At 46.3% G+C, this 24,330-nt stretch overlaps 1 protein-coding gene across 3 annotated transcripts in view; it reads right to left on the reverse strand.

Annotated features, from left to right (window-relative positions):
- The window catches only part of si:dkey-91i10.2 (uncharacterized protein LOC555224 homolog), a 54,409-nt gene that overhangs the window by 3,568 nt on the left and 26,511 nt on the right, over positions 1–24,330 (reverse strand). For 2 of the 3 annotated variants that reach the window (XM_020055106.2, XM_010879744.3), the window contains exons 2-7: positions 17,977–18,145; positions 14,236–15,980; positions 8,818–9,004; positions 6,895–7,096; positions 2,365–2,963; positions 1,834–1,979 (exon numbers count right to left, since the gene is read on the reverse strand). In XM_020055106.2, the coding sequence (XP_019910665.2) occupies positions 1,834–1,979; positions 2,365–2,963; positions 6,895–7,096; positions 8,818–9,004; positions 14,236–15,950 (2,849 nt within the window). In that variant the 5' untranslated portion in view covers positions 15,951–15,980; positions 17,977–18,145. The remainder of the gene's footprint in view (positions 1–1,833; positions 1,980–2,364; positions 2,964–6,894; positions 7,097–8,817; positions 9,005–14,235; positions 15,981–17,976; positions 18,146–24,330) is intronic. The other variant, XM_010879746.3, reaches the window with a different exon arrangement.

The raw sequence follows: 24,330 nt of genomic DNA on the forward strand, positions 1-24,330 counted from the left end.
AAATTCAGTATCTCAGAAAATGAGAATATTGTGAAAAGGTTCAAGATTGAAGACACCTGGTGCCACACTCTAATCAGCTAATTAACCCAAAACACCTGCAAAGGCCTTTAAATGGTCTCCCAGTCTAGTTCTGTAGGAAACACAATCATGGGGAAGACTGCTGACTTGACAGCTGTCCAAAAGACCACCATTGACACCTTGCACAAGGAGGGCAAGACACAAAAGGTCATAGCTAAAGAGGCTGGCTGTTCACAGAGCTCTGTGTCCAAGCACATTAATAGAGAGGCGAAGGGAAGGAAAAGATGTGGGAGAAAAAAGTGTACAAGCAATAGGGATAACCGCACCCTTTTTATTTGTGAAACAAAACCCATTAAAAAATGTGGAGGAGATTCACAAAGAGTGGACTGCAGCTGGAGTCAGTGATTCAAGAACCACCACGCACAGACGTATGCAAGACATGGGTTTCAGCTGTCGCATTCCTTGTGTCAAGCCACTCTTGAACAAGACACAGCATCAGAAGCGTCTCGCCTGGGCTAAAGACAAAAAGGACTGGACTGCTGCTGAGTTATGTTCTCTGATGAAAGTAAATTTTGCATTTCCTTTGGAAATCAAGGTCCCAGAGTCTCGAGGAAGAGAGGAGAGGCACAGAATCCACATTGCTTGAAGTCCAGTGTAAAGTTTCCACAGTCAGTGATGGTTTGGGGTGCCATGTCATCTGCTGGCGTTGGTCCACGGTGTTTTCTGAGGTCCAAGGTCAACGCAGCAGTCTACCAGGAAGTTTGAGCACTTCATGCTTCCTGCTGCTGACCAACTTTATGGAGATGCAGATTTCATTATCCAACAGGACTTGGCACCTGCACACAGAGCCAAAGCTACCAGTACCTGGTTTAAGGACCATGGTATCCCTGTTCTTAATTGGTCAGCAAACTCGCTTTGAATGGAATTACTGAAATAAATCAACTTATTGATGATATTCAAATTTCATGACCAGCACCTGTATATTACAACTTAAAATCTGCTCAGGTCCCTGCATTTAGATGTATTATACTACAACTGTAAATGTGGAAATCAACTGTATATTAATGTACAGGTGCATCTAAAAAATTTACTTTTCCACGATATTAACATTTTGAGTTTCACCTGTATATTATATATGAAACATTATATGCTCCCTCCATTATATATCATTTTATATCAACTTTGTATATTTGTGTACTCTGTCCCTAAATGAAATATTTGAGTATGTGTACATTTCATTTAGATACTATTTGTACAGATCATTAAGAATCCCAAGAGAGGACAGGCTGAAATACCATGTAGTTGGCTGGGTCTAAAAAAAAAATGAGTAAAGACTTCAGTACTGTTCTCAAAATAGGAATAGTAATGAATTAATGATAACCTGTCTCTTCCATTAAGAATGACACAGCCACAGTCTAGTGGGAACTTTGGATTATTCTACTTTCCGGCAACACAAAACGGACTTTGAAAATTCCCACAACAGGATATTTTATGTCAATTATGTTTTCTCTCACTGGTGACTAAGTCAAGTACCCTTACCTCTAACTGTACTTAAACAATAAGGCCTGTGGAGGTGTGCTATATAGCCAATATACCATGGCTAAGAGCTGTTCTTAGGAACGTGGCACTGCTGAGTGCCTGGACACAGCTTTTAGCTCTGGTATATTGGCCATATATAACACCCCCTCATGGCTTATTGCTTACATATACCACTAAGAGCAGGATTCAAAGAATCTAGTTTAGGATATACTACCGAAAACTAGCCCAGAGGAAATGCAAGACAAAGTGTAATGTAGTGAAGTACAGTCTGTTTACCTGAGAAGTTCTTTCTCCTTCTCCAGGGTGTTTAGCATGTTGACAGAAGTGAACTGCTGCAGACAGTATGTCTGGAAGGCTGGAAGCATGTTGACAAACTCCAGAAAAATCTCTCCAATGCACACGGTTAGTAGGTCCTCATCTCCCTACAAGACAACAACCGCTTTGTAACTACAGCTGGCATTCAAAGCTGTGAATGCAAGCATCTGCTGAAATTGGCACAATAGTTTTACATGAGAGGCTGTGCGTTCATTTCTTTTGGTTTGTTTTGTGCCCATGCTTTTCCAGGCTACCTCCCTTAAAATTTGTCACAGTCAATCATCAAAACAAATGTTAGTGGTGAAACGTCCCTGCAGACCTTGATTTGCCACAGCAATCTATTCGAGAAGAGTGAAACCTGTGTATACATATTTGTGCAGTTGCTTCTGTACCTTTAGTTGTCCAGAAAAGGGGTCAAGAAACATCAGATCTACTGCCAATCCTTAGTTTTAAAACATCTTGCCCTGTGCGTATTCTGAAGTGTCACCTCACCTGGTCAAAGGCCTGGTCGATACTGTCCTGCAGGTGTTCAGTGAAGCGTTCGTTCACGTCTATGAGCTCCTGAACGTTGCTGAACACCACAGCCAGCTGTTCGGAGGTCAGCAGCCCTGCGCTCTGCATTGGACAGAGGAACTCCTCCTTGATGATCCTCAGGTCCTCCCCATAGCTCGACTCGGTGTTCAGGAACTCCAAGATGGCCTCCTTCCTCTCCGTCCTCAGCTTGGAGCAGCGCTCGCACATACCTGTGCCCTCCCCCTCCGTCCGAGCCGACCCGTGGCCCTCCCTCTGGCCACAATCTGGACAGGGTCTCTGGGCTTCCCAGGCTCGGAGGGAGGCGGAGGGTCTCTTCCAGACCCGGGCCAGGCAGGGTCCAATCCCACTGTCCACCCGCTCCACCTCTGCCCCTCCGCTGTGGTGTACCCTCCGGGGTTCGTCGTCGTCGTCGCGGTCGTCACACAGGCCCACCACGCCACTGTCCGCACTGAGGCTGCTAATGGTGCTCCAGCGGTGTTGGCCGGCCCGCGTCACGCCAGGGACCCCAAGACGCTCCTCACCGCGGGGCTCGGAACGTACCCGTACAGCAGCTGGTGCTATGGGACAAATGCACACAACAGGTTAGGACGGGGGGTGGAGCTCCATGAACTGTGAAATAGAAATAAATCCAAATGATAGAAACACAGTTTCTTTACCATGCCCAGCATCCCTGTAAGGCGGAGTGTCAAATGCTCTATCTTCTAATTTAATGTAACCAATGTTCAGTTCCGCTCTCTGGGAACAAAGTGGCCCCCCGGGCCTGAATTAGTTTGCCACCCCTGGGTTACTATGTGTTGAATGTGTAAGGATACACACATAATCAAATCTCACATCATGTGTACAGGTCCATCCTACTGTTACGCTATTATTATGCACAATATGGTCAGGTATGTAAAATACAATCTCCCCCTCACCTTTGTTATCATGTTTGACTCGTTCTGGCATCAATGTCATTAGTGTAAGTTAAAAATGACCATATGACCTATGACCTATGCTCTAACAGCAGACAGTCAGATCGTTTTATGACAGGGGGCAGGGTGTTACCACCACCTTAGCCATTTGAGAGTGAAAATACATTCGGAGGAAACCTCAATGTACTGTTATATAACGCTAGCACAACTGCCTTATCTTAAGAGACAATATTAAGTAGCTTCCTACTCTTCAAAACCGTCCCAATCTTTAAATGTCAGAGGTAATTACTGTAAGGGCCTCTAAAGGGGGCAGCTCAAAATCACACGCTATAGCTAGCTTCTTTACAAAGATTTCCTGTTGGCTGTCCTGCACACACTCTGAAGAGAACAGGGTGGGGAAGAGTGGGCCAGAGGCAGTGATTCAGAAAGCTTTAGAAACTGTCCCGGAGGCGGAGATGGTCACACTGCAGTAGTGAGGTCTATAATGTAAAGCTGTGGCTAGCATTATAGAGAGAGCGAGGTCCCAGTCAAGATTGTCGCATACCAAGAAAGCTGAGGTTGGTTTTATGTATGTGTGCGTGTTTATTTCTTAACCTTTCCCATTGTTTTACTCTATGCATGTACAACTTGCGCTCTATGCTAGACCAGGCTCCAGGGAAGACTGATAAAAGGGAAGTCAGATTGGCACATTGGAGTTTCACTCAAACATGTCTTTGAGGCAGATCTGCCCTGAAGGCAGAAATAAATGTGATTTGTTGACTCAATGATGAAGGTGGAGCTTGCATTTGAAACTGGCTTCCCCTTATCCTAACCTTCTCAGAATAAAACCTGTGTGTTGCATTCAGTGCATGACTGCCTCCAGACATGTTTGATTAAGTAAAACTGACAACTGCCAGATGCACATGGTTAATGTGATGACTCGTGAGGACAGTTAGGTGAAAGGGCCAGTTGTCAGTATTGCTTAAGTTAAAAATCTATTGTCTCACACGTTCTGTTATAAACAACTGTTTGTTTGATAGACACTTTTTGATTTTCTATTGTGTGCGTCTGACTTCTGAAAATGCCAAGGCATAAATAATAACATTAAAGGGCTTGTGGAAAGCTGCGTAAAAGTACAAAGAAAATACCAAAAATGTCACATCGTCTCTTGGACCCCAACCGCTTCAGCTTCAAGCGATTACATTATCTATTCCAGTACAGTACAGAGTCTTGGGACGATGATCACAGTGGGTTTTGTCTTTTCAGCTGGTGCTACTTAAAAATGTGTTGGGAGTTGCCTACGAATGTTTTCACAACATTGTTGGAACCTGATGGATGGATAAATACCTCAAAATGTAATATGGGTGAGTTTATCTTTTGCCCTGCAATAGCATTAAAAATACGCTCTTCCACAAGCAAGGCTGCGTCGATTTTTTAGAAAATGTTTTTTCACAGCTGCAGGTTCATTTACACTGCTCAAAATGTTTTATGGAAGACATAATCATCAGAGTATAACACCAAGTCAATTAAACTTCAGAGATATCATTCTGTCCAGTTAGGAAGCATAAGCGATTGTGAATCAACGTCACCTGTTTTAGTACAAATGAAAGTGACAACAGGTGCAATGGACAGGCAACAGCAAGACAATCCCAAAAAAGGGAATGATTTTGCAGGTGGTGGCCACAGACAATTGCTCTCTCATTATCTAGTTTTGCGTTTTTCTAGTGTCCTTGTCATTACTGGTAGCATGAGGCACTACCTGCAGCCCATTCAGATTGCACAGGTGGTCCAGCTCCTCCAGGATGGTACATCCATACATGTTGTCACTAGAAGGTTTGCTGTGTCTCCCAATACAGTCTCAAGAGGGCCGTTACATGAAGAGAGCGGGACTGTAGAAGGGCATCAACCCAGCAGCAGGACTGGTATCTGCTCCTTTGTGTGAGGAAAAACAGGAGGTGCACTGCCAGAGCCCTACAAAATGACCTCCAGTGGGCTACTGGTGTGCATGTTTCTGACCAAACTGTCAGAAACAGACTCCATGAGGGTGGCATGAGGGCCCAATGTCCTCTAGTGGGACCTGTGCTCACAGCCCAGCACTGTTCAGCTTGATTGGCATTCGCCCAGAGAACACCAGAATTGGCAGGTCCGCCATTGGCGCCCTGTTCTCTTCACAGATGAGAGCAGGTTCACACTGAGCACATGGGACAGAAGTGAAAGAGTCGGCGTGGAGATGGCATGGTGAATGTTGTGTAACATCATCCAACATGACCGGTTTGGCGATGGGTCAGTAATGGTCTGGGGAGGCATATCCTTGGAGGGTTGCACAGACCTCCACGTGCTAGCCAATGGTGCCCTGACTGCTATTAGGTACCAGGATGAAATCCTCAGACCCATCGTCAGACCTTACACTGGTGCAGTGGGCCCTGGGTTCCTCCTGGTGCAGGACAATGCCCGGGTTCATTTGACCAGAGTGTGTAGGCAGTCCCTGGATGACGAAGGCATTGAGGCCATTGACTGGCCCTCACGTTCCCCAGAGCTGAATTCAATTGAGAACCTCTGGGATGTTATGTATTGGTGCATCCGAAACCGCCAAGTAGTGCCACAGACTGTCCAGGAGCTCACTGATGCCCTGATCCAGGTCTGGGAGGAGACCCGCCTGGACACCATCTACCATCTCATCAGGAGCATGCCCAGACATTGTCGGGAGTGCATACAGGCACGTGGGGGCCATACACACTGGCTTCCATTGATCATCTGGTTTCCATTGATCATTTTGTTCTCAACGAATTACACAATGTGCAGCAAAGATTTTGATCTTTAATATATTTTGTTCATTGAGACCCAATGTGTGATTTAACCGTTCCCTTAAAAAACTTTGAGCAGTGTAGTTGCTATAACAAGTGCCCTAGTTAGAGACAGTTGAGTTGTTGGAACATGACATTCTTTGTGACTTTACTGTACTGAAGCAAATCAGACAGAATCCAACTAAACATAATCTGAGCATTATTAATGTAAAAACTGGGCAAATGAAAAACCAACCATGAACAATGCAGTAAGAAACTTTCACTGAGTTTTTAGATGATCTGCCACGTTACCTACTGTATATATTTAATATGTTTTGATGGAACTTGAACATTTTCATTTTAAATCATTTCAAGATTTAATACTAAACATAGTGTCACTATAACCAGGTGTTGAAATCCCGGTCGGGTCATACCAACAATGAACAGTGGTCCAGCTTAGGGTGGCACAAATCTGCTCAGTGCTGCCCGAAGGTGTACAGGTGGATGTCAGACAGGTGGATGTCAGACAGGGCTCCTTTGTGAGTTTAATCATGGTTGTTGGCTGGGGAATGTTTTCACCTCCAGCATGTGTACAAGTAAACATTTACCAGTTGATCGAGCAGTGTGACAAGAAGCATTCCAGCTTAGGGAGGAAACATTTCAATCCCTGACTCTCCTCCATGTGCCATGGAGATGTTCCGAGGAGGCCAGGGGTTATAATCCTGAATTGGATGTCACACATTTAGGTGGACTGAAAAATGGGGTGAAAATACAGCCGTTAAACAGTCACTGAGTCACCGTGTAGCTCAACTCACCGCAGTCTCTGTCCCGACGCTGGCTATGGAGTCGTGCCGCTGCAGCAATCTTCATCTCCAGCTGTTTGCGCTTGGCGGCGTCTGCCGGCATCGGATCACTGTAATGAGGCCGGAGGCGGCACTCGCGCTGGGCCCTCACCGACTCGGCCGGTTCATAGGCTGCGTCCGAGCTGGAGCGCCTGCAGCCCAGGCCAGAGTGCTGCTGATTGGATAGAAGCACCTGTCAAACAACTTCACGTCTGCTGTCTGCTATTGAATTAAAAATGGAACCAACAGTGTTGATAAAGACAACGAGAACAGAGGGAGATAAAGAGGGATGTTGTAGTCATGTAAGAGGATAGGTTTATTCACTGTATCACTGGCACCTGGAAGCCTTCTCTGTACTACAAAACAGTCGTAATAATTGGTGTCATCAAGGCTCCATCTTAACAGATATTGATCCACTCTGAACTGGTATGTTTTACTAATGGTAACTAAATGGTGTTTAATGTCCTGAGATAGACTGTCCTGTTAACGAGATACCTTTGATGTCAACGTTTCTAATACTGGAACCGAAAAGTCATATATCTGTCTCCTTCCCAGAATGACTTAAGAAGCCTTGGAATGGAATGGCTATGCCAGTGAATGGGAATGCCTTTGAGAAGTAAAATACCCTCAATAGCAGAGACAACAGGAAAGTCTATCCTTTTTAAATAAGCAATGGAATCTCCCAACGACACATGACAATAGAACACAAAGACATCCTTGAGGACAGACTGATGGACTACATGGATTTCTGTCAAACGATCAAAGCGGTCCCCATTATGGAAGTACAGATCAGGTGAAAGATCATCTGACTGACAGGGTGACCCCTGAACCATCACCCCTCACCTATCTACAGACACGTGTACAGCATCAATAGGGATCGAAAGTGTTGAGTGACAGCTGCTCACTGACTGACAGGTCCTTATTGATCTGCACACAGAACAGCAAACGGCTAGACCCTTTGGTTGCTAGCATCAGATTGATAACAACAGCCGAATACCTACGCATGATATGCAACATGACTGTGGGTGAAACTGAAGGGCACTGGGGTATGTTTTCATATCCAACGCTGAGGAGACGACTGGAAATTACACACATAGCTCAGGCTCAGGTGTCTTAAGAATAATGAATGATGTGGTTGGTTGCGGCTATTAATGAATCGCGGTTGGCCACAACTGGAAAAACACACTGCCGCTCTCCATGCATTTAATAAGTCAGAGCATGCAACAGCAACAATGACTGAGCAACGAGCAAAAAAGCAACGACAGAATAGAAAATGTTAGCTTTCGTTCTCACCTACAGCATCCTTCCTCACACAACATACGTGACGGACTGTCAGCTGTACACCAAAACGACCCTGGCTGATACACGTTGGAGGGATTATAGCAAAAAATGAACAAAATGCACCAGCAGCTAGCGACGGACGGCTAGCAGCTGGGAAGCTGTGTTTCACACAGAGAGGACCAGAGGACAGACAGCTGAACAACACAGCATGCAGAAGAAATGTAGAAGCCTGGTTGGTTACCACCATGGACCTGCTAGTTAATCTTCCCCGTCCGCGGAGTCCCGTTCCCAGACTGACGCCGAGCTTAGCTCAGCTGGGAGGAAGCCACTGAGGCTGCAACTGCATGCCTGCCTGCGCTTGTCAGGGGCTCATCACAGACCTCTGTTAGCCTGACTGTGTGTGTGTGTGTGTGTTTGCGTGTGTGTGTGTGTATGTGCGCACAGCCTGCCTGGATACAGAGTCCTTCTGTTCTGTTCCACCTTAACCATCTTCCCATGTCCCTGTGTGTGTGTGTGGTAGCCCAACGCTATCCTCGACATATTGAAAGAGAGAGAGAGAAAAAGGGAGCGACGAAGAGTGAGCATGAAAGAGAGAGAGAGGGAGATTATCCTTACACATTCTGCAGCCAGTTTCTCTCCTCCTGCTGCAGGCTCGTCGCAAGCCTCCGCTCCGCAGGCCGCCGTGGTTGTCATGGAGACGGCAGAGGATTGACAGTCTGGCGGGGGAGCAGTGATGTCAGCGCCGTCCTGGTCACCTGACAGCCTGACGGGGGCCTCCGCCGCTGCAATCTCTGCACTGCAGCTGGAGAATTGGGGGGAGGGAGGGGTACAGAAGTAGGGAGACAGAGGTAGAGAAATAGAGAGAAGGTGGAGAGAGAGAGAGAGACAGTCACAGGAAGAGAAAGAGAGAGTGATGGAAAGAGACAGAATGAGAGAGAAACCAAGATATTGGGAGAGAGGAAGAGTAAAAGAGAAAGACAAGAGGAATATAGATGGGGAGAGAGAGGGGGGAGAGAGAGGGAGAGACAGAGGGATATAGATGGGGGAGAGAGAGGGAGAGACAGTGAGGAAGACAGAGGGATAGAGATGGGGGAGAGAGAGAGGGAGAGACAGTGAGGAAGACAGAGGGATAGAGATGGGGGAGAGAGAGGGGAGAGAGAGAGGGAGAGACAGTGAGGAAGACAGAGGGATAGAGATGGGGGAGAGAGAGGGGAGAGAGAGAGGGAAAGACAGTGAGGAAGACAGAGGGATAGAGATGGGGGAGAGAGAGGGGAGAGAGAGAGGGAGAGACAGTGAGGAAGACAGAGGGATAGAGATGGGGGGTGTTAGAGAAGGCAGAATGTCTGAGGGTGGAATTATGATTCCTGGCACCTCTCTCCACTCCACCGTCCGTATGGTTCAGCCGTCCCCCTCCTCCTTTCCCTCTCTCTCCCACACCCCCCTGGCTTCTCCAGCCCTCCAGGGACTTCTCCCTTGCCTTTCCCCAGCGGAGGGGCTCAGGGGGCGGGTAATTAGACCCATCAATTCCCATTAACACCTAAATTCCTGGACCAATCTGGACCACATGAAGTAGAGCACAGGATGACAGGATGCTGCCTCTGTCGGTCTGCAGTGCTCTCCACACATCACACCTCTCCATCCACCTCTCTGATTCCTTTGTGTGCCCACCTGCCATGCTTTGAGCATGTGTAGGTTGTGTGTGTGTGTGTGTGTGCGCGTGCATGCCTGGTGTCAACGTCTGCTCCGAGCTCTCCCAGCACTCGGCGGAGTGCGAATGTGCACACACAGAAATTCAAGCACACGGTACAAGCTAGCTGCTGAATGAACATAACAAAGACAGCCTGCCTGTCATCAGCATTGCACCTGTTCACACACCAGACTGGGATTGAGTGCACAACACGGACATCAGGTGACAATCCCAATTTCCATCCCTGGGGGGCACAATATAAATGTATCTCCGCTGAACAGGAAATAACCCTACTATTTTGGCCAGGGACGTAAGATGTACTCTAGTTATTTACAATACTATTTGTTGTAAATGTTGATCATCAATGTACCGGTTTCAATGATTGCAAGCATTTTCCCTTTGTAATTTTGTGTTGTTAACATTGTTTCACTAAGCCTGCGTCTTCTCACCCATTTAACTTGCTTTAGTCTGTCATGTAGAAGAACATCACCGCTGTCAGTTTGCACGCAGCTTGTCATGGACCAATCAGATTATCCTCCTGCTGAAATCTCAGGCCAAAAGGGGGTCTGACTGCGGTGACATCGCTCGCCAATCAGAGAAGACAAACGCTCGTGCACGCCCAAGTAAACGCATGCTCACGCACGCCGACAAGCACACAAGGACTACGCATTATCAACACCCGCTGGAGCTTCTGAAGGTTCTAGAGTCTTTAATATGCAACAAAGCAACAACAAAGCCAATTCCTCCTCCGCCCCAAAATCTTCAGATGGTGCAGGTGCCGGGGGGCATAGCAGGAATAATTAACATGCACCTTCTTCACATTGAGTCCCAACTGGCACCCTATTCCTCACGTAGTGCACTACTTTTGACCCGTGCCCATAGGGCTCTCCGCACTGTAGGGAATATGGTGCCATTTGCCACCCGGCCTAGAAGAAAGGCTATAAAAGGCGACGCTGAAGTGTTTCCTTCCTGTCGTTAAAACCTTTCCCTCCAGATAGGACCTGTCACTTTGCCACCCTAAGCCATGATGAATGGGAGCTCATAACCTGACACCTCTTTTACTAGCTCATGGACTGTGTATGATATATCACCTGTTCGCTCCTGCGCTCAAATCTGAATTAGTATCACGTCGTGTATGTTTGTGCACGCAGGTTGGAGCCCACTGGACTCCAACGGGTGATCCTCGGCTTCGGAGCACACGTCACCACCCTCCCTGACTATGGTCTAAACCCCTGAGCTTCACAGAAGGTGGTTCTGTCCTACACCTTTTAACGCTGTTACACTTGTCCACGTCATCAAGCAATATGGCACAAGGGGGTGTGGAATATGGCCATTATGCCACAGTTAAGGGGTTTTCTTTGGCACGACGCGACACAGAATGCATGAATATATCGTACCACAAATCCATGAGCAACCGTATTAAATGAACAAAGGAGGAGAGGGTGTGGTTTTTGGCCAATATACCACAGCTTGTGCTGTTCAAAGGCAAGACGCGACACAGAATGACTGAAAGCTACCTGTGGCAATACACCACAAAATTGCCAGGTGCTTTTTGCTATTAGAAACTGGTTACCAAAGCAATTAACAGTTAAATATTATTTCTCATAAACAGGTTTTGGCCAATTTGGCCAATCTTATGTTTGAACCACACCGTTTATTATCTATAATATATTATCCAATATACACATTCTCAGAATTATGAAAAAAACAAGAAAGTGAGTGAGGGAGGGACTAAAGCTTAAAGCACATACTCCTGCTATGAGCAGTGTTCCAGAACTTCCTGCTGTTAATGGATTCCTGCTCCAGCATCCCACCAGGCTCACACTGAAGTATAATAAATGGGAACAGCATTGAAATGACCTGGTGAAAAAGCCATCAGACTAGCCACAGTTCAATAGCCATTGTAATGGTAAGCTTGTATTGGACACTGAGGAGCACTGATACAAAGACTACATAATGAAGTCAAGAGTCTTTTAGCCTGGTAAAAACTAGAGTCTTCGGGTGCATGCATAAACATCTTACCAGATATATATCCACATTCAAAGCCTACAGATAAGAAGTCACATTAAAAAACATGAAGATATATTGTATTACTGTACACTGTATATTGTATGTAAGAAGAACATGATTATACTGTTTATTTGCACAGTTTAGTATTGATACACTTTGATTCTAAGCATGGAGTTGATAAACTACTAAACCTGTGTCCAATGAGAAGAGAGACAGCGATATCTACTGACTGGAAAAGAGAACATACAGTGATATCTACTGGATGGATGTGAAGAGATACAGCTATATTTAACGACTGGAAGAGAGGACATACAGTGATATATACTGGATGAATGGGAGGAGATAAAGTGATATCTACTGGATGGATGAGAGGAGATACAGTGATATCTACTGGATGGATGAGAGGAGATACAGTGATATCTACCAGATGCATGAGAGGAGATACAGTGATATCTACCGGATGGATGACAGGAGATACTGTGATATCGACTAGATGATAAAAAGAGAAAGTGATATCTGCTGGATGGATGAGAGGAGACACTGATATAATTTGATGCCTGACAGGAGAACGTAATATCTACTAGATGGATGAGAAGAGAACGATATCTGCTGGATATTTGAGAGGAAACAATGATATCTACATGATGGATGACAGGTGAATGTAATATCTGCTGGATGGATGAGAGGAGACAGTGATATCTACATGATGGATGACAGGTGAATGTAATATCTACATGATGGATGACAGGAGAATGTAATATCTGCTGGATGGATGACAGGAGACAGTGATATCTACATGATGGATGACAGGAGAATGGAATATCTGCTGGATGTACGAGAGGAGACAGTGATATCTACACGATGGATGATAGGAGAATGTAATATCTGCTGGATGTATGAGAGGAGACAGTGATATCTACATGATGGATTACAGGAGAATGTAATATCTGCTGGATGGATGAGGAGACAGTGATATCTACATGATGGATAACAGGAGAATGTAATATCTGCTGGATGTATGAGAGGAGACCGTGATATCTACATGATGGATGACAGGAGAATGTAATATCTGCTGGATGGATGACAGGAGACAGTGATATCTACATGATGGATGACAGGAGAATGTAATATCTGCTGGATGTATGAGAGGAGACAGTGATATATTCATGATGGATGACAGGAGAATGTAATATCTGCTGGATGTATGAGAAGAGAATGATATCTGCTGGATGTATGAGAGGAGACTGAATTCTACATGCTGGATGACAGGAGAATGTAATATCTGCTGGATGTACGAGAGGAGACAGTGATATCTACATGATGGATGACAGGAGAATGTAATATCTGCTGGATGGATGAGAGTGGAACTGTCAGGGATAGAGACATTTATAAGCAAAAATGAATAATAGGCTTTTGATTCATCTCCTGTGCACCATTTGCAATTACAATTCTATTTCTCTTCACCCAGCCTTGACTTAGAGGTTGGTGTGCCAGTGCCTGACTACTGTACTGTATTTTGAATACAGTGTCTGGGCAGAGTTTGTGCCAGGTGTAGAAAGACGCCAGCTTATCAGCCTTCAAACAATGCCAAATTAGGCTGTACATATTTCTGTGATGGGCCAAACCGCAACTGTCTGAAGTCTCCACTCATTTAGCAAACAGTATGCCAAACCAGCTGCCACAGTGAGAGCAGGAGAGTGCCAGCACCAATCTGGTCCTGGGAGAGTATGGAACATACCTGGGTTCAAATTATATTTGAGAACTTTCAATAACTAAGCTGTGGTAGGTTGGTTTTGCCTGGCACAATGGACCCAATAGAACAGATCCAAAAGTGTGAAGGATGGAGCAAAGGTTCAACCACTGAAAGAAAACAAGTACTATTTGATCCCAGGTAGGTCTGCTGTTATGGAGACTAAGTGCCAGACCATGGACTGGAGACCTTGGCATAACAACAACAGTCTCCTCTGCTAGCCAACCCTGTTAGCTGTAACAGATGTTTGCAACACACCCAATACCAACACGACCACTAATGTGGCCCCTGCAGAAACCCACTACAGCACATTTCATTTTTCCCATCCAAAAACATTATACGATTTCAAAACAAACTGTTTGGCGATACTTGATATACATCTCAAATGAACAACATACACATTCTAGTTCACTGTCTCTTTAAATGACTCCAGGGGGACGAGTTACTTTCAATTTGACTTTCAACTTGTTTTTCTTTCTACCTACTAGAAAAAGGACACTGATAAGACACACTGGTTAATACACCTCTCCTCAAGGAGTCATAATAACAAAGTAATTTAACCGCATGTCCAAAACACAGCACATACCTCTTCTTGATGAGGTCCAGGGCCGAGCCTATGAAGCCATCCTTCATGGAGTAGATCTTGGCTCCGTAGCTGTCCAGAAGCAGGGCTGGGCAGCAGCTGGATGAGCCCTCTGCACTCTCCCGGCGCGGAGGAGGAAAGGGGACCGGCACCGTGAGCCCACCGCTGGGCCCGCTGTCCTGGACCTGGGTTTGGTCTGCCTTCTCCTCCCCCTGGGTCTGACCAGATGCCTGGAGCGGAGAGCGGGGAGTGGGGCCTGTACAGATAGCGACGGTAGAAACCGTGGTCCGAATGCTGGCTGTCGGCTTGGCAGAGGGGCCGGTAGAGACGGCAGACGCAGAGTTTGTGGGACCGGCTGCGGTAAACTGCTCCACCACCGTCACGCTCCCCTCTATGCCTGTGTAGTCCTGGTAACTGGAGGGGGGAGCCCCGGGGGATCTGTCCCCCAGCGTGACCTGTTCGCCGTCGCCTCCCGTCACCCCGCTCTTACTCTCGACCTCCGTCTCCCCCGTGGCGGAAGGCTGACAATCTCTCCGGTCTGACAGAAGGCGGCACGTCTCTCCGTCCCTGCCCGCCCCCGGGCTCTGGGCTCCTCCATAGCCGTCCATCGGGGCCCTCGTCGCCGCGCTCTGCCTCATCCTCTTGAACTCCTCAAAAGTGGGGATGTGGAGGCGTCCCACGGGGGGTTTCTCGCAACGACCCATGACCTTGGCGCAGCCTGTGGCGACGGAGACGGACTCGGCGGTGTAGGACTTGGCCATGGGCGGGGTCTCCGCGGCGTCAGGGGGGGCATTGAGCGACAGGTTGGGGCTGCTGTTCTGCCGGCGAAGCTGCAGGCGCCTCAGGACCTCCCGTTTGATCTCCTCAGGGCTGGTAATGCGGTGGACACCCAGGGGTCTCCCGGTGTCCCTCTCCAGACAACCCCCCAGGACAGCGGCACCGCCGCGAGGAATCGCCTGAGGCCGAAGGGGCTTTGGGGGTTCATTTGCCGCACGGGCACTGTGGAGACGGAGCTTCTCCCTTAAGCCTTTCCTGGCGTTGGCGTTCAACCCCCAGTCGTCCACCCCGGGGAACAGCCACTGGGGGAAGAGGGGGAGCTCCCTCCGCCCTAAACCCCCGAGACCCCGTCTCCCAAGGCGAGGGTGGGGGTAGAAGGCCAGGCTCTCAGGACCGAAGCCCTCCGGAGGCCCGTCGTACCAGTGGCTGGTGGCGGTGCAGCGGAAGATGAACTCGCTGTCCACACTGCCCCTGTAGGGGGCGCTGTACGGGGAAGAGTAGAGGCCCGGCTCGGACACAGTACTGGTCCAGTTCAGGTTCTCCATGCTGCGGTAGAGTCGAGTCCCGCCGGCTGAGTTCACACGCCCGCAGGGCACCGCGGCATTCGTTCCCCTGCCCAACGCCGACTCGAACACCAGCCCAGGCTCCATCGGTGGGTACCGCGCGCCGTTGGCGGAACAGTGGCGAAGGCCGAGGTTGGTCAGCAGGGCACTGCTGTTACAGCGGGGCGTGACGGGGCACTGGCCGGGGCATGGGGGGTAGGGGGGCACGCTGTGACCCCTGAAGCCGGACAGGGGCTGGGGTGGGGGCAGGTCGGTGAGGCACGGCTCCAGGTCCATGGCGGGGCCAGCGGTGCACGGGTAGCCCGCAGGGCCTCGGCCGACGGAGTCACATGGCGGGGGGGCGTTCACGTCCGGCATGGCTGCACTATGAACCACCATGCTTCAGAGAGAGGCTCCCAGAAAGTGGCCCTAAGAGACCGAGGAGACACACAGGGCAATGAGGTGGTCTGCAGACAACATACACACACAGACTGCTACGTAGCATCTGTACGCCAACTTCACTAAAACATATCAGGAATTTGAGGGCTGTTGAGATAATCGTTGAAATGACCAACGGGTTCCATACTGTAGATAGAGGGCCTGGTTTCCAGTACATTCTGACCTCAGTGTGATGGTTGATCTCATGGTGTAAGTCGGTACTGGTTAAAACCATGGAAAATAAGACACTGAGACATACCAGGCTGCTCCACACACTGGCATTGTCCCCGGTCTGGGGTTCCTTCACTTAACCTGAATTATCATGTTCACTTTTAAATTAACATCTCCACACCAATGACTAAAAGAATGGCCTTGATGGAGGAAGGGAGAAAAAGAGAGGAGTAAAATAAGATGAAGCTGAACGGATAAGAATGAAAGACTGGCAATTGGTAGTTAGCATTCCACTAATCGGTGCGGAGCTTTGGATTATGAGAGGTAGGGAAGGAGAGGGTGAGGAAGGACAGAAAAGGACAGATAGAAATGGACAGAGAGGTTTGGAAAGAGGAAGAGGGGGCGAAAGAATGAAAGACAGGACAAAGAGAAAGGGAAGGAGAGAGAAGAAAATGAGCAATGGTCCTGCACAGTTCTGCTGCTCTCCTTGTCTGTCTTGGTTTCAGGGTCTGAATCTCTCTCTAATTAGTATGATCTGCATGGCTGGAGGCTGGAGCCATCCATATAGAAAGCTAGATAGTCATGAAACAGAGTAGCATTGGGCAGAATCCCTCGTGCCTCCCTCTTTGGATTAATGTAATAAGATAAGGTTTATTTACCCGCTCCTCCCTCCTCTCTTACCTACAGGCTATGAGGCTCCAGCCAAACTAGATCTTTTTTTGATGGGAGGTAATACATGTATAACAATTCCTAACACGCCTGAGGTAAAAGGACGACTCCTGGAAAGAGAAAAAAAAAAGCTGTATTCCAATCTAATTTCTTAAGCGGGGTTGAATGAGCTGCATGCCAAAACGAAGGCTCTGTTGTTTATCTCTCCGTCTAAATGTATGCAGACGTGTGATTCAGCACTGGAGGTGGTTGGTCGCCAATCATTCTTGGGAAATCACTTTTTGCCCTATGTTGTGTGTGTTGTGTGTGTGTGTCTTTACATGTGTGCAGCTTTCAATTTTTTTTGGAGAAGAAGGCTTTGGCAATTGAATAAACAGACTTCATTAGCATTAGGAGCGGGGGTCTAATCAAGCGAATGGTTCCTACTTGTTTGTATGTGTAGATTTCCAGGGCTGTTGCTAACATGGGGAAAGGTGGCCATGGCTTGGGGGGGCCCATTGATCACAATAATATCCATGTCTTCCATAAGTGAGGGGGCCCAGGATTCCTGGTACCGGCCCTGTACATGTCTGGGGTAGGTGTGAGTACAGGCCTCAGCCGGCTGACAGGCAGGCTTTCCCTTCCCTTTCCGACTGATTTACGGCTGGTCTTAAGACCCACGGTGAACCAGTCGTTATTATGGGCCTTGACTCGCTCTTTGCTCCAACTGTCAGTGCCACTAACCAGGGCGTATATAACCTCCACTGGCTCCAAACCAAATCAAATGCACTAATACTCTATTAGAAAAAAAGGGCTCCCGCTATAATGAAAGAGGAAATGAGCTGTTCCTGAAAGGACAGAGTAAGCATGTTCTTGTCCTGGAAGGGGACTTCTTTTTAGTGGGGGTTTAAGAGAATATTCAAAACTGCTGTGTCACAACACTCGTGTCACAATCTGTTCTCAGTGTTCATCTGCGTGCATGAGTGTGTGTGTGTGTGCGCGCGTGTGCATATGATACAGCACATCGTTCAGTGTATGCTGGTCTTTTTGACTGTCTCGAGGTTATTCAACAATCTGAACATCTACCCATTTGGTAACCAATCCCGCCATCGTGGCCTGTTAAACCTCCTGTTACAGTCAGGAAGGCCCTACGGCGGGCTGAACTTACCCCATTTTAATCAGGTCTCTCTGGCTTTTCCCTCCTTCAGTACAGCCTCCTGGTCATTGGCCCTGGACCAAACGCAGAGCCCTTTGGCTCATTCACAGTGCGTCTTCCGTGGAGAACTCTGGTCGGCCTGGAGACGACTCTATGGAGACATCCAGAAAGACAGCCTGACCTGAAGCAAGAAGAGGAATAAGAGTCGATCAATAACCCAGTGTCAATAGAGTGAAATCAACCAACCCGCAGAAATGTTAGTGAGTCTAGTATTTCTGTCCTCCGACAAAGAGGATGAGATAAAGTGAACAATGGGCAGAGCTGTTAGTCAGTAAGAAAATCAGTTTGATGACTAGATTAGGGAAACACGCAACAACTCACGCAACCAACTGTCCTGCCAAGCAGCAACTGAATGGTTCCAAATGAACCAACAACACATTACTCCATGTGCACTCCACGTTCAGCATCCAAACATTTTCCACCATAAAAAACAGAGAACCCATTTCTAAAAGGCTACTTCAAACTATGTCGCTCAGCATCACCGAACTAGCCTATTCCCCATTTAGAAGAAAATAATTTCCATCAAGGCAGTAGAATGTTTCTCAAATCTCTGCATTCTCAGACCTGCTTGATACCTGGGTAAACCGTCAGTCTAGGCAGAACGGCAAGATGGCCGACAGTACGTTACCTTGTTTAGAACCGAGCCAGGCCCCAGTATGGTCACAACCGGGGAAGATGGAGAATAAACTAGTGAAAGAGTGAGGTTTGACAAACTAAGTGCCTGTGATGGCAATGTCCATGGTCCCAACCTCTGGTGTGAGTGACTGATGCAGACCCTGTGACCTTGCTTCCCCTTTTAACTGACAGGACACACAGAGACAGGCCAGACAAACACATACAGCTCTGGAAACAATTAAGAGACCACTGCAAAATTATCTGGTTTTACTATTCATGGGTATGTGTTTGCGTAAAATGAACAGTTTTTTTTCTCACAAAATTACTCCCAAATTCCCCCAAAAAATATTGTCATTTAGAATATTTATTTGTAGAAAACAACAACTGGTCCAAATAACCTCATCTGAGAAAAAAATGTACTCGTCAGAGAAGATGACCTTAATCCATTCCTCTACGGTCCAATTATTTTGCAAACTTCAGCCTGGCTCTTCTTTGCTCTTCTCACTGATGACGGGCCTTTATCTAGCTTTGCACGACTTCAGCCCTGCCCCTAAGAGCCTGTTTCAAACCATGCTCGCAGTGCACTTCACCCCAGCTGCCGTTTGCCATTTTTTTTTGAAGGTCACTTGATGTCATCCTACGGTAGTTGAGTGACAGTTGAGTTGACGGTCATCTCAGTCAGTGGACAGTCGTTTTCACCCTCTGCCAGTCTGTAGCTTTGTTGTCTCCAATGTCTGTTGCTTGACCTGATTCTTATGAACTTATGACATTTTCAGGATGGAAGCAACCTGACGCTCACTGTATCCCTCAGCCAGTACAGCCAGAATTGAACCCTTCTTTTTCTCACTCAAAGCTTTTCATTTCAACTATTTTGTCATGCTGAATATTATTATATATTTTTGTATTACTTTTGATGTACTACTTGCACTGTTTTTGCCATCCAGCTGGTCCTATTGCAAGAGGATAGTGATGACCACAGCAGTGGTTTTTATACTTTTCCTTAGGTTTGGTTCAGGTAATCACGTAATTAGGACCTCATTAAGTAAAATGTGGTGAGCCTGAGTTGGAATTTAACAGACACTGGAATGGAATGGCTGCCATACATGTAGAGATGCTGATTTAAACAAAATTAGGAGTGGTCTCTTAATATTTTCCAGAGCTGTATGTGTGTGTGTTTGTCTGGCCTGTCTGTGAATATATGTGTGTGTGTTTCTACAAATAAATACTCTAAATTACATTTTTTTTTTTATTTCGAATTTAGGAGTAATGTGGTCAGTAATTCATAGAATGAAAAAATGAAAAACATTTTACTCAAACACATACATATGAACAGTAACCAGAGAAACTGATAATTTTTCAGTGGTCTCTTAATATTTTCCAAAGCTGTATAGAGAGAGACAGAGAGAGAGAGAGAGTGAGAGAGATATGAAGTTAAAGCAGAAGCCCAGTCGCTTCTATCATCTATCTATTAAGGTACCGTGGAGGTGCTACTCAATTCACGTCCTGCTAACCACACGAAGAATAGCCTCATCTGACACAGCCATCTCATTGTAGTTGTGTCTATGTTAGGACATCAGGGATACAATTGTAGACCTGCACAAAGCTGGGATGGGCTACAGGACAATAGGCAAGCAGCTTGATGAGAAGGCAACAACTGTTGGCGCAATTATTAGAAAATGGAAGAAGTTCAAGATGACGGTCAATCTCCCTCGGTCTGGGGCTCCATGCAAGATCTCACCTCGTGGGCCATCAATGATCATGAGGAAGGTGAGGGATCAGCCCAGAACTACACGACAGGACCTGGTTAATGACCTGAAGAGAGCTGGGACCACAGTCTCAAAGAAAACCATTAGTAACACACTACGCCGTCATGGATTAAAATCCTACAGCGCACGCAAGGTCCCCTGCTCAAGCCAGCGCATGTCCAGGCCCGTCTGACATTTGCCAGTGACCATCTGGATGATCCAGATGAGAATGGGAGAAGGTCATGTGGTCTGATGAGATAAAAATAGAGCTTTTTGGTCTAAACTCCACTCGCCGTATTTGGAGGAAGAAGGATGTGTACAACCCCAAGAACACCATCCCAACCGTGAAGCATGGAGGTGGAAACATCATTCTTTGGGGATGCTTTTCTGCCAAGGGGACAGGACGACTGCACCGTATTGAGGGGATGATGGATAGGGCCATGTATCGCGAGATCTTGGTCAACAATCTTCCCTCAGTAAGAGCATTGAAGATGAGTTGTGGCTGGGTCTTCCAGCATGACAACGACCCGAAACACACAGCCAGGGCAACTAAGGAGTGGCTCCATAAGAAGCATCTCAAGTTCCTGGAGTGGCCTAGTCAGTCTCCAGACCTGAACCCAATAGGAAATCTTTGGAGGGAGCTGAAAGTCCGTATTGCCCAGCGACATCCCTGAAACCGGAAGGACCTGGAGAAGGTCTGTATGGAGGAGTGGGTCAAAATCCCTGCTGCAGTCTGTGCAAACCTGGTCAAGAACTATAGGAAATGTATGATCTCTGTAATTGCAAACAAAGGTTTCTGTACCAAATATTAAGTCCTGCTTTTCTGATGTATCAAATACTTTTACATGCTTTGTAAGTGGGAAAACCTGCAAAATCGGCAGTGTATCAAATACTAGTTCTCCCCACTGTATACCACAGAATTAAATTACATAACTTTTGAGTGCTCTAATTGCGTTTGTAATAAGTTTATAAGAGCAATATGGCATCTTGGGTTTGTGATATATTGTCAATACACCATGGCTAAGCGCTGTGACCAGGTACTCCACAATACGTTGTGCCTAAAAACAACACATAGCCATGGTATATCAGCAATATACCACACCCACTCATGCCTTATTGCTTACATACATTCATTAATAATTTTTTCAAATTATTATATCATAATGTAGGTTAAAAATGAAAAGGTTGATAATTTAAGACAATAATATAATGAAAACAACCAAAAATCTGTCTTTAATAGCATGAAATGCAAATGTATAAAATAGTCCATGAAACAAATCCCGTATTTTAAACTTACGGTAGATGGATTTGATGCATGCGTGTTATCAAAGCAACTAACTGAAAAAGGTGTGTAACTCAGCAATCCCTCAATGAACACTCACTACATTGCATAAACCATATTTCATCTTGTCACTCAGTAATGGCAAGGAAGAAAGTCAAGTCTCTGATGGTAGAAGACCGCAATTGCACATGTACTGTATGAGCCATCTAATGATACATCAAGTTTTTTTTTTCCATCGTCCGCAACACATCTTTAACAAGTCTATAATGAAGTGACAATAGCATGGCAATTATTTTTGAAAACCTCTTTGTAATTAATTATTTGTAATACCCAGGTAAACCACACACACACACACACACACACAAACGTGTGCGTGTACAAAGAAACATGACTGTGTGTCTCTCACACTGTCTCACACCATCTCTGTTATTCCCCACTCCCATGTCTCTCTGCTCTGGAAGACAACCAACAACCAGAACAACTCTAGTGGAAATAAAGGCCTAGGGACCATAACTCTCTCACCGTGTGTGTGTGTGTGTGTTTGCACATGCTTGTCCCTGTGTGCTCATGTGTGTCCTCGGTGGGTGGTGTCAGGCTGTGCATTTTCCAGGCCGGTACGTTGGCCCCAGCAGGTGTTTCAGGCCTCCGTAAAGCAGGAACACCAGCCGAAACCAGCAGGAGAGAGGAGGACGACCGCCCCCCACCATGGAACACAGTGCTACTGGTGAAGTGGCGCCAGGTGATCAGTGTTCCCCCTGACTGGTTTCTAAGTAACAGACTGGATTGTAAGGCGTGGTGTTTGGGCAAGGCCTTTACAGTATGACACTACATGTCCGGATTTGAAGGCCAGTCTGGGTCACGGCGCTCCAGGATGAACCCGGCAGGGTGGATGGGTTCGTGGTGCTGCGTCTCTGGCCGGAGCCCTGGTATATTCCTTTGTTCCATCACTATTTCGACCATTGCTGCTTTCCTCCAGAAATGAATGAAATGAAACAAAACCAAACACTAAAGTGTAGTTGAAATACCACTGTATCTAAAAACACACACTTTGGCTGAGAGTGACAAACAGATTGACATTAAATTCTAAAACAGTCAACTATATTATGAGACGGTCATATGAGACGTGACTAGTAATCCCAATTAATTAAATGTTCAGCATCCTGTAGAAATCTGATAGGTTAAAAAGCCCAGGACACCAAGACTTCTGTTACTGTTTTTCCAGGCACTGATTGGCTACCTGCTTGTCTCGGCTATCTCGTTAACATGACTCTACAACGGCATGTCGCCCTGTCTGTTGAGGAAGCTTCACCTTTCCTCTGCATATCTGACACATTAAACAGACCCAAGTCTACCTGTTCCAGAGCCACCTGCCAATTGCCAAGTGCCCTTTTGATTGTCCACGTAATTATTACATTAGCCAAGTATTTTCTTGTTGTTGTTCCCAACCCAGTCTGCCCACAAGACGTCATAAAGTCCTTAAGTCCTGGCAAATTTCGATGATCAACGGGGAAGAACCACCCATATCCCGCTGTGGACTGCCACACAAGACACTAATTCTAGTTATTATGGGCTCGTGCAGACGGGGGAATTAAGGAAAAACCAAAAAGACGTGTCACTGTAAAGTGTTGGAACAGTTTCAATAAATCTTGGCATAGATTCCACTTGGAGGGAACATGATTCTTCCAAAATATCTTCATTTGGTGTTTTATGATGGTGGTGGGGAAGGCTGTCTAACACTTAAATCCTTTCCTTTTGCAACCTTATCCATAATTGAGATCAACTGGGTCTGCTCAGAATTTCTATACATAAACATATACAGGCGTTTATTGCTTAATTGTATGTTGCAGTACACCTGTATGGAAGCATCTGCATGCGTTATGTTCCTCCTAGGGCTGCACGATATATCGTTTCAGCATCGACATCGCGATGTACGCATCCGCAATAGTCACATCGCAGAATGTACAATTTATTAAGGTAAACATATATCAGTCTACAATATATATTTTTTTCAAATAGAAAACCAGCATTATATCTGTCTGATATAAGGTAATTCCCTCCGATGTATGGGTTATTGGATACACAGTTTATTATTACCTCTATTTTAAACACAGATTTTGTTGCTGCTCGTGGTTGACAGCAGGTTCTGCTTGCGTGTGACGAAATGATGAGCGAGGAACAAAAAGACCGAAATGGAGAATTTGGTTGCATAAAGAAATGCATCGTCAGTTATATGGAAATATTTCGGCTACAGACAGGATGATGTTGACCAAAAACAGTTACTTTGTCGAGAGTGCCTTGCAACTGTGGCCACAACACGAGGCAACACGACCAATGTGTTCGATCATTTAAGGCGGCACCACAAATCTTTGTATGACGAGTGCAAAGCATCTCAATGCCGTCCAAAGCAGAAATCTATTTCGGATGCATTTGCCAGTATTACTCCATATGAGAAAGGTTCCAAACGGCAGAGAGAAATCACAGATTCAATAACATCTCATGTTGCAAAGACATGGTACCAATTAACATGGTTACCAAAAAGGGTTTTAAAAACATGATCAGTTTGCTTGACAAGCAGTATGTAATGCCATCACGCAGCTATTTTTCTCAAGTTGCCATCCCAGAGCTGTATGAAAAATGCAAGGCACAAGTTGAAACAGAGCTGTC

The sequence above is a fragment of the Esox lucius genome, chromosome 16 (genome assembly GCF_011004845.1).
Source record: "Esox lucius isolate fEsoLuc1 chromosome 16, fEsoLuc1.pri, whole genome shotgun sequence".
Classification (NCBI taxonomy): Eukaryota; Metazoa; Chordata; class Actinopteri; order Esociformes; family Esocidae; genus Esox; species Esox lucius.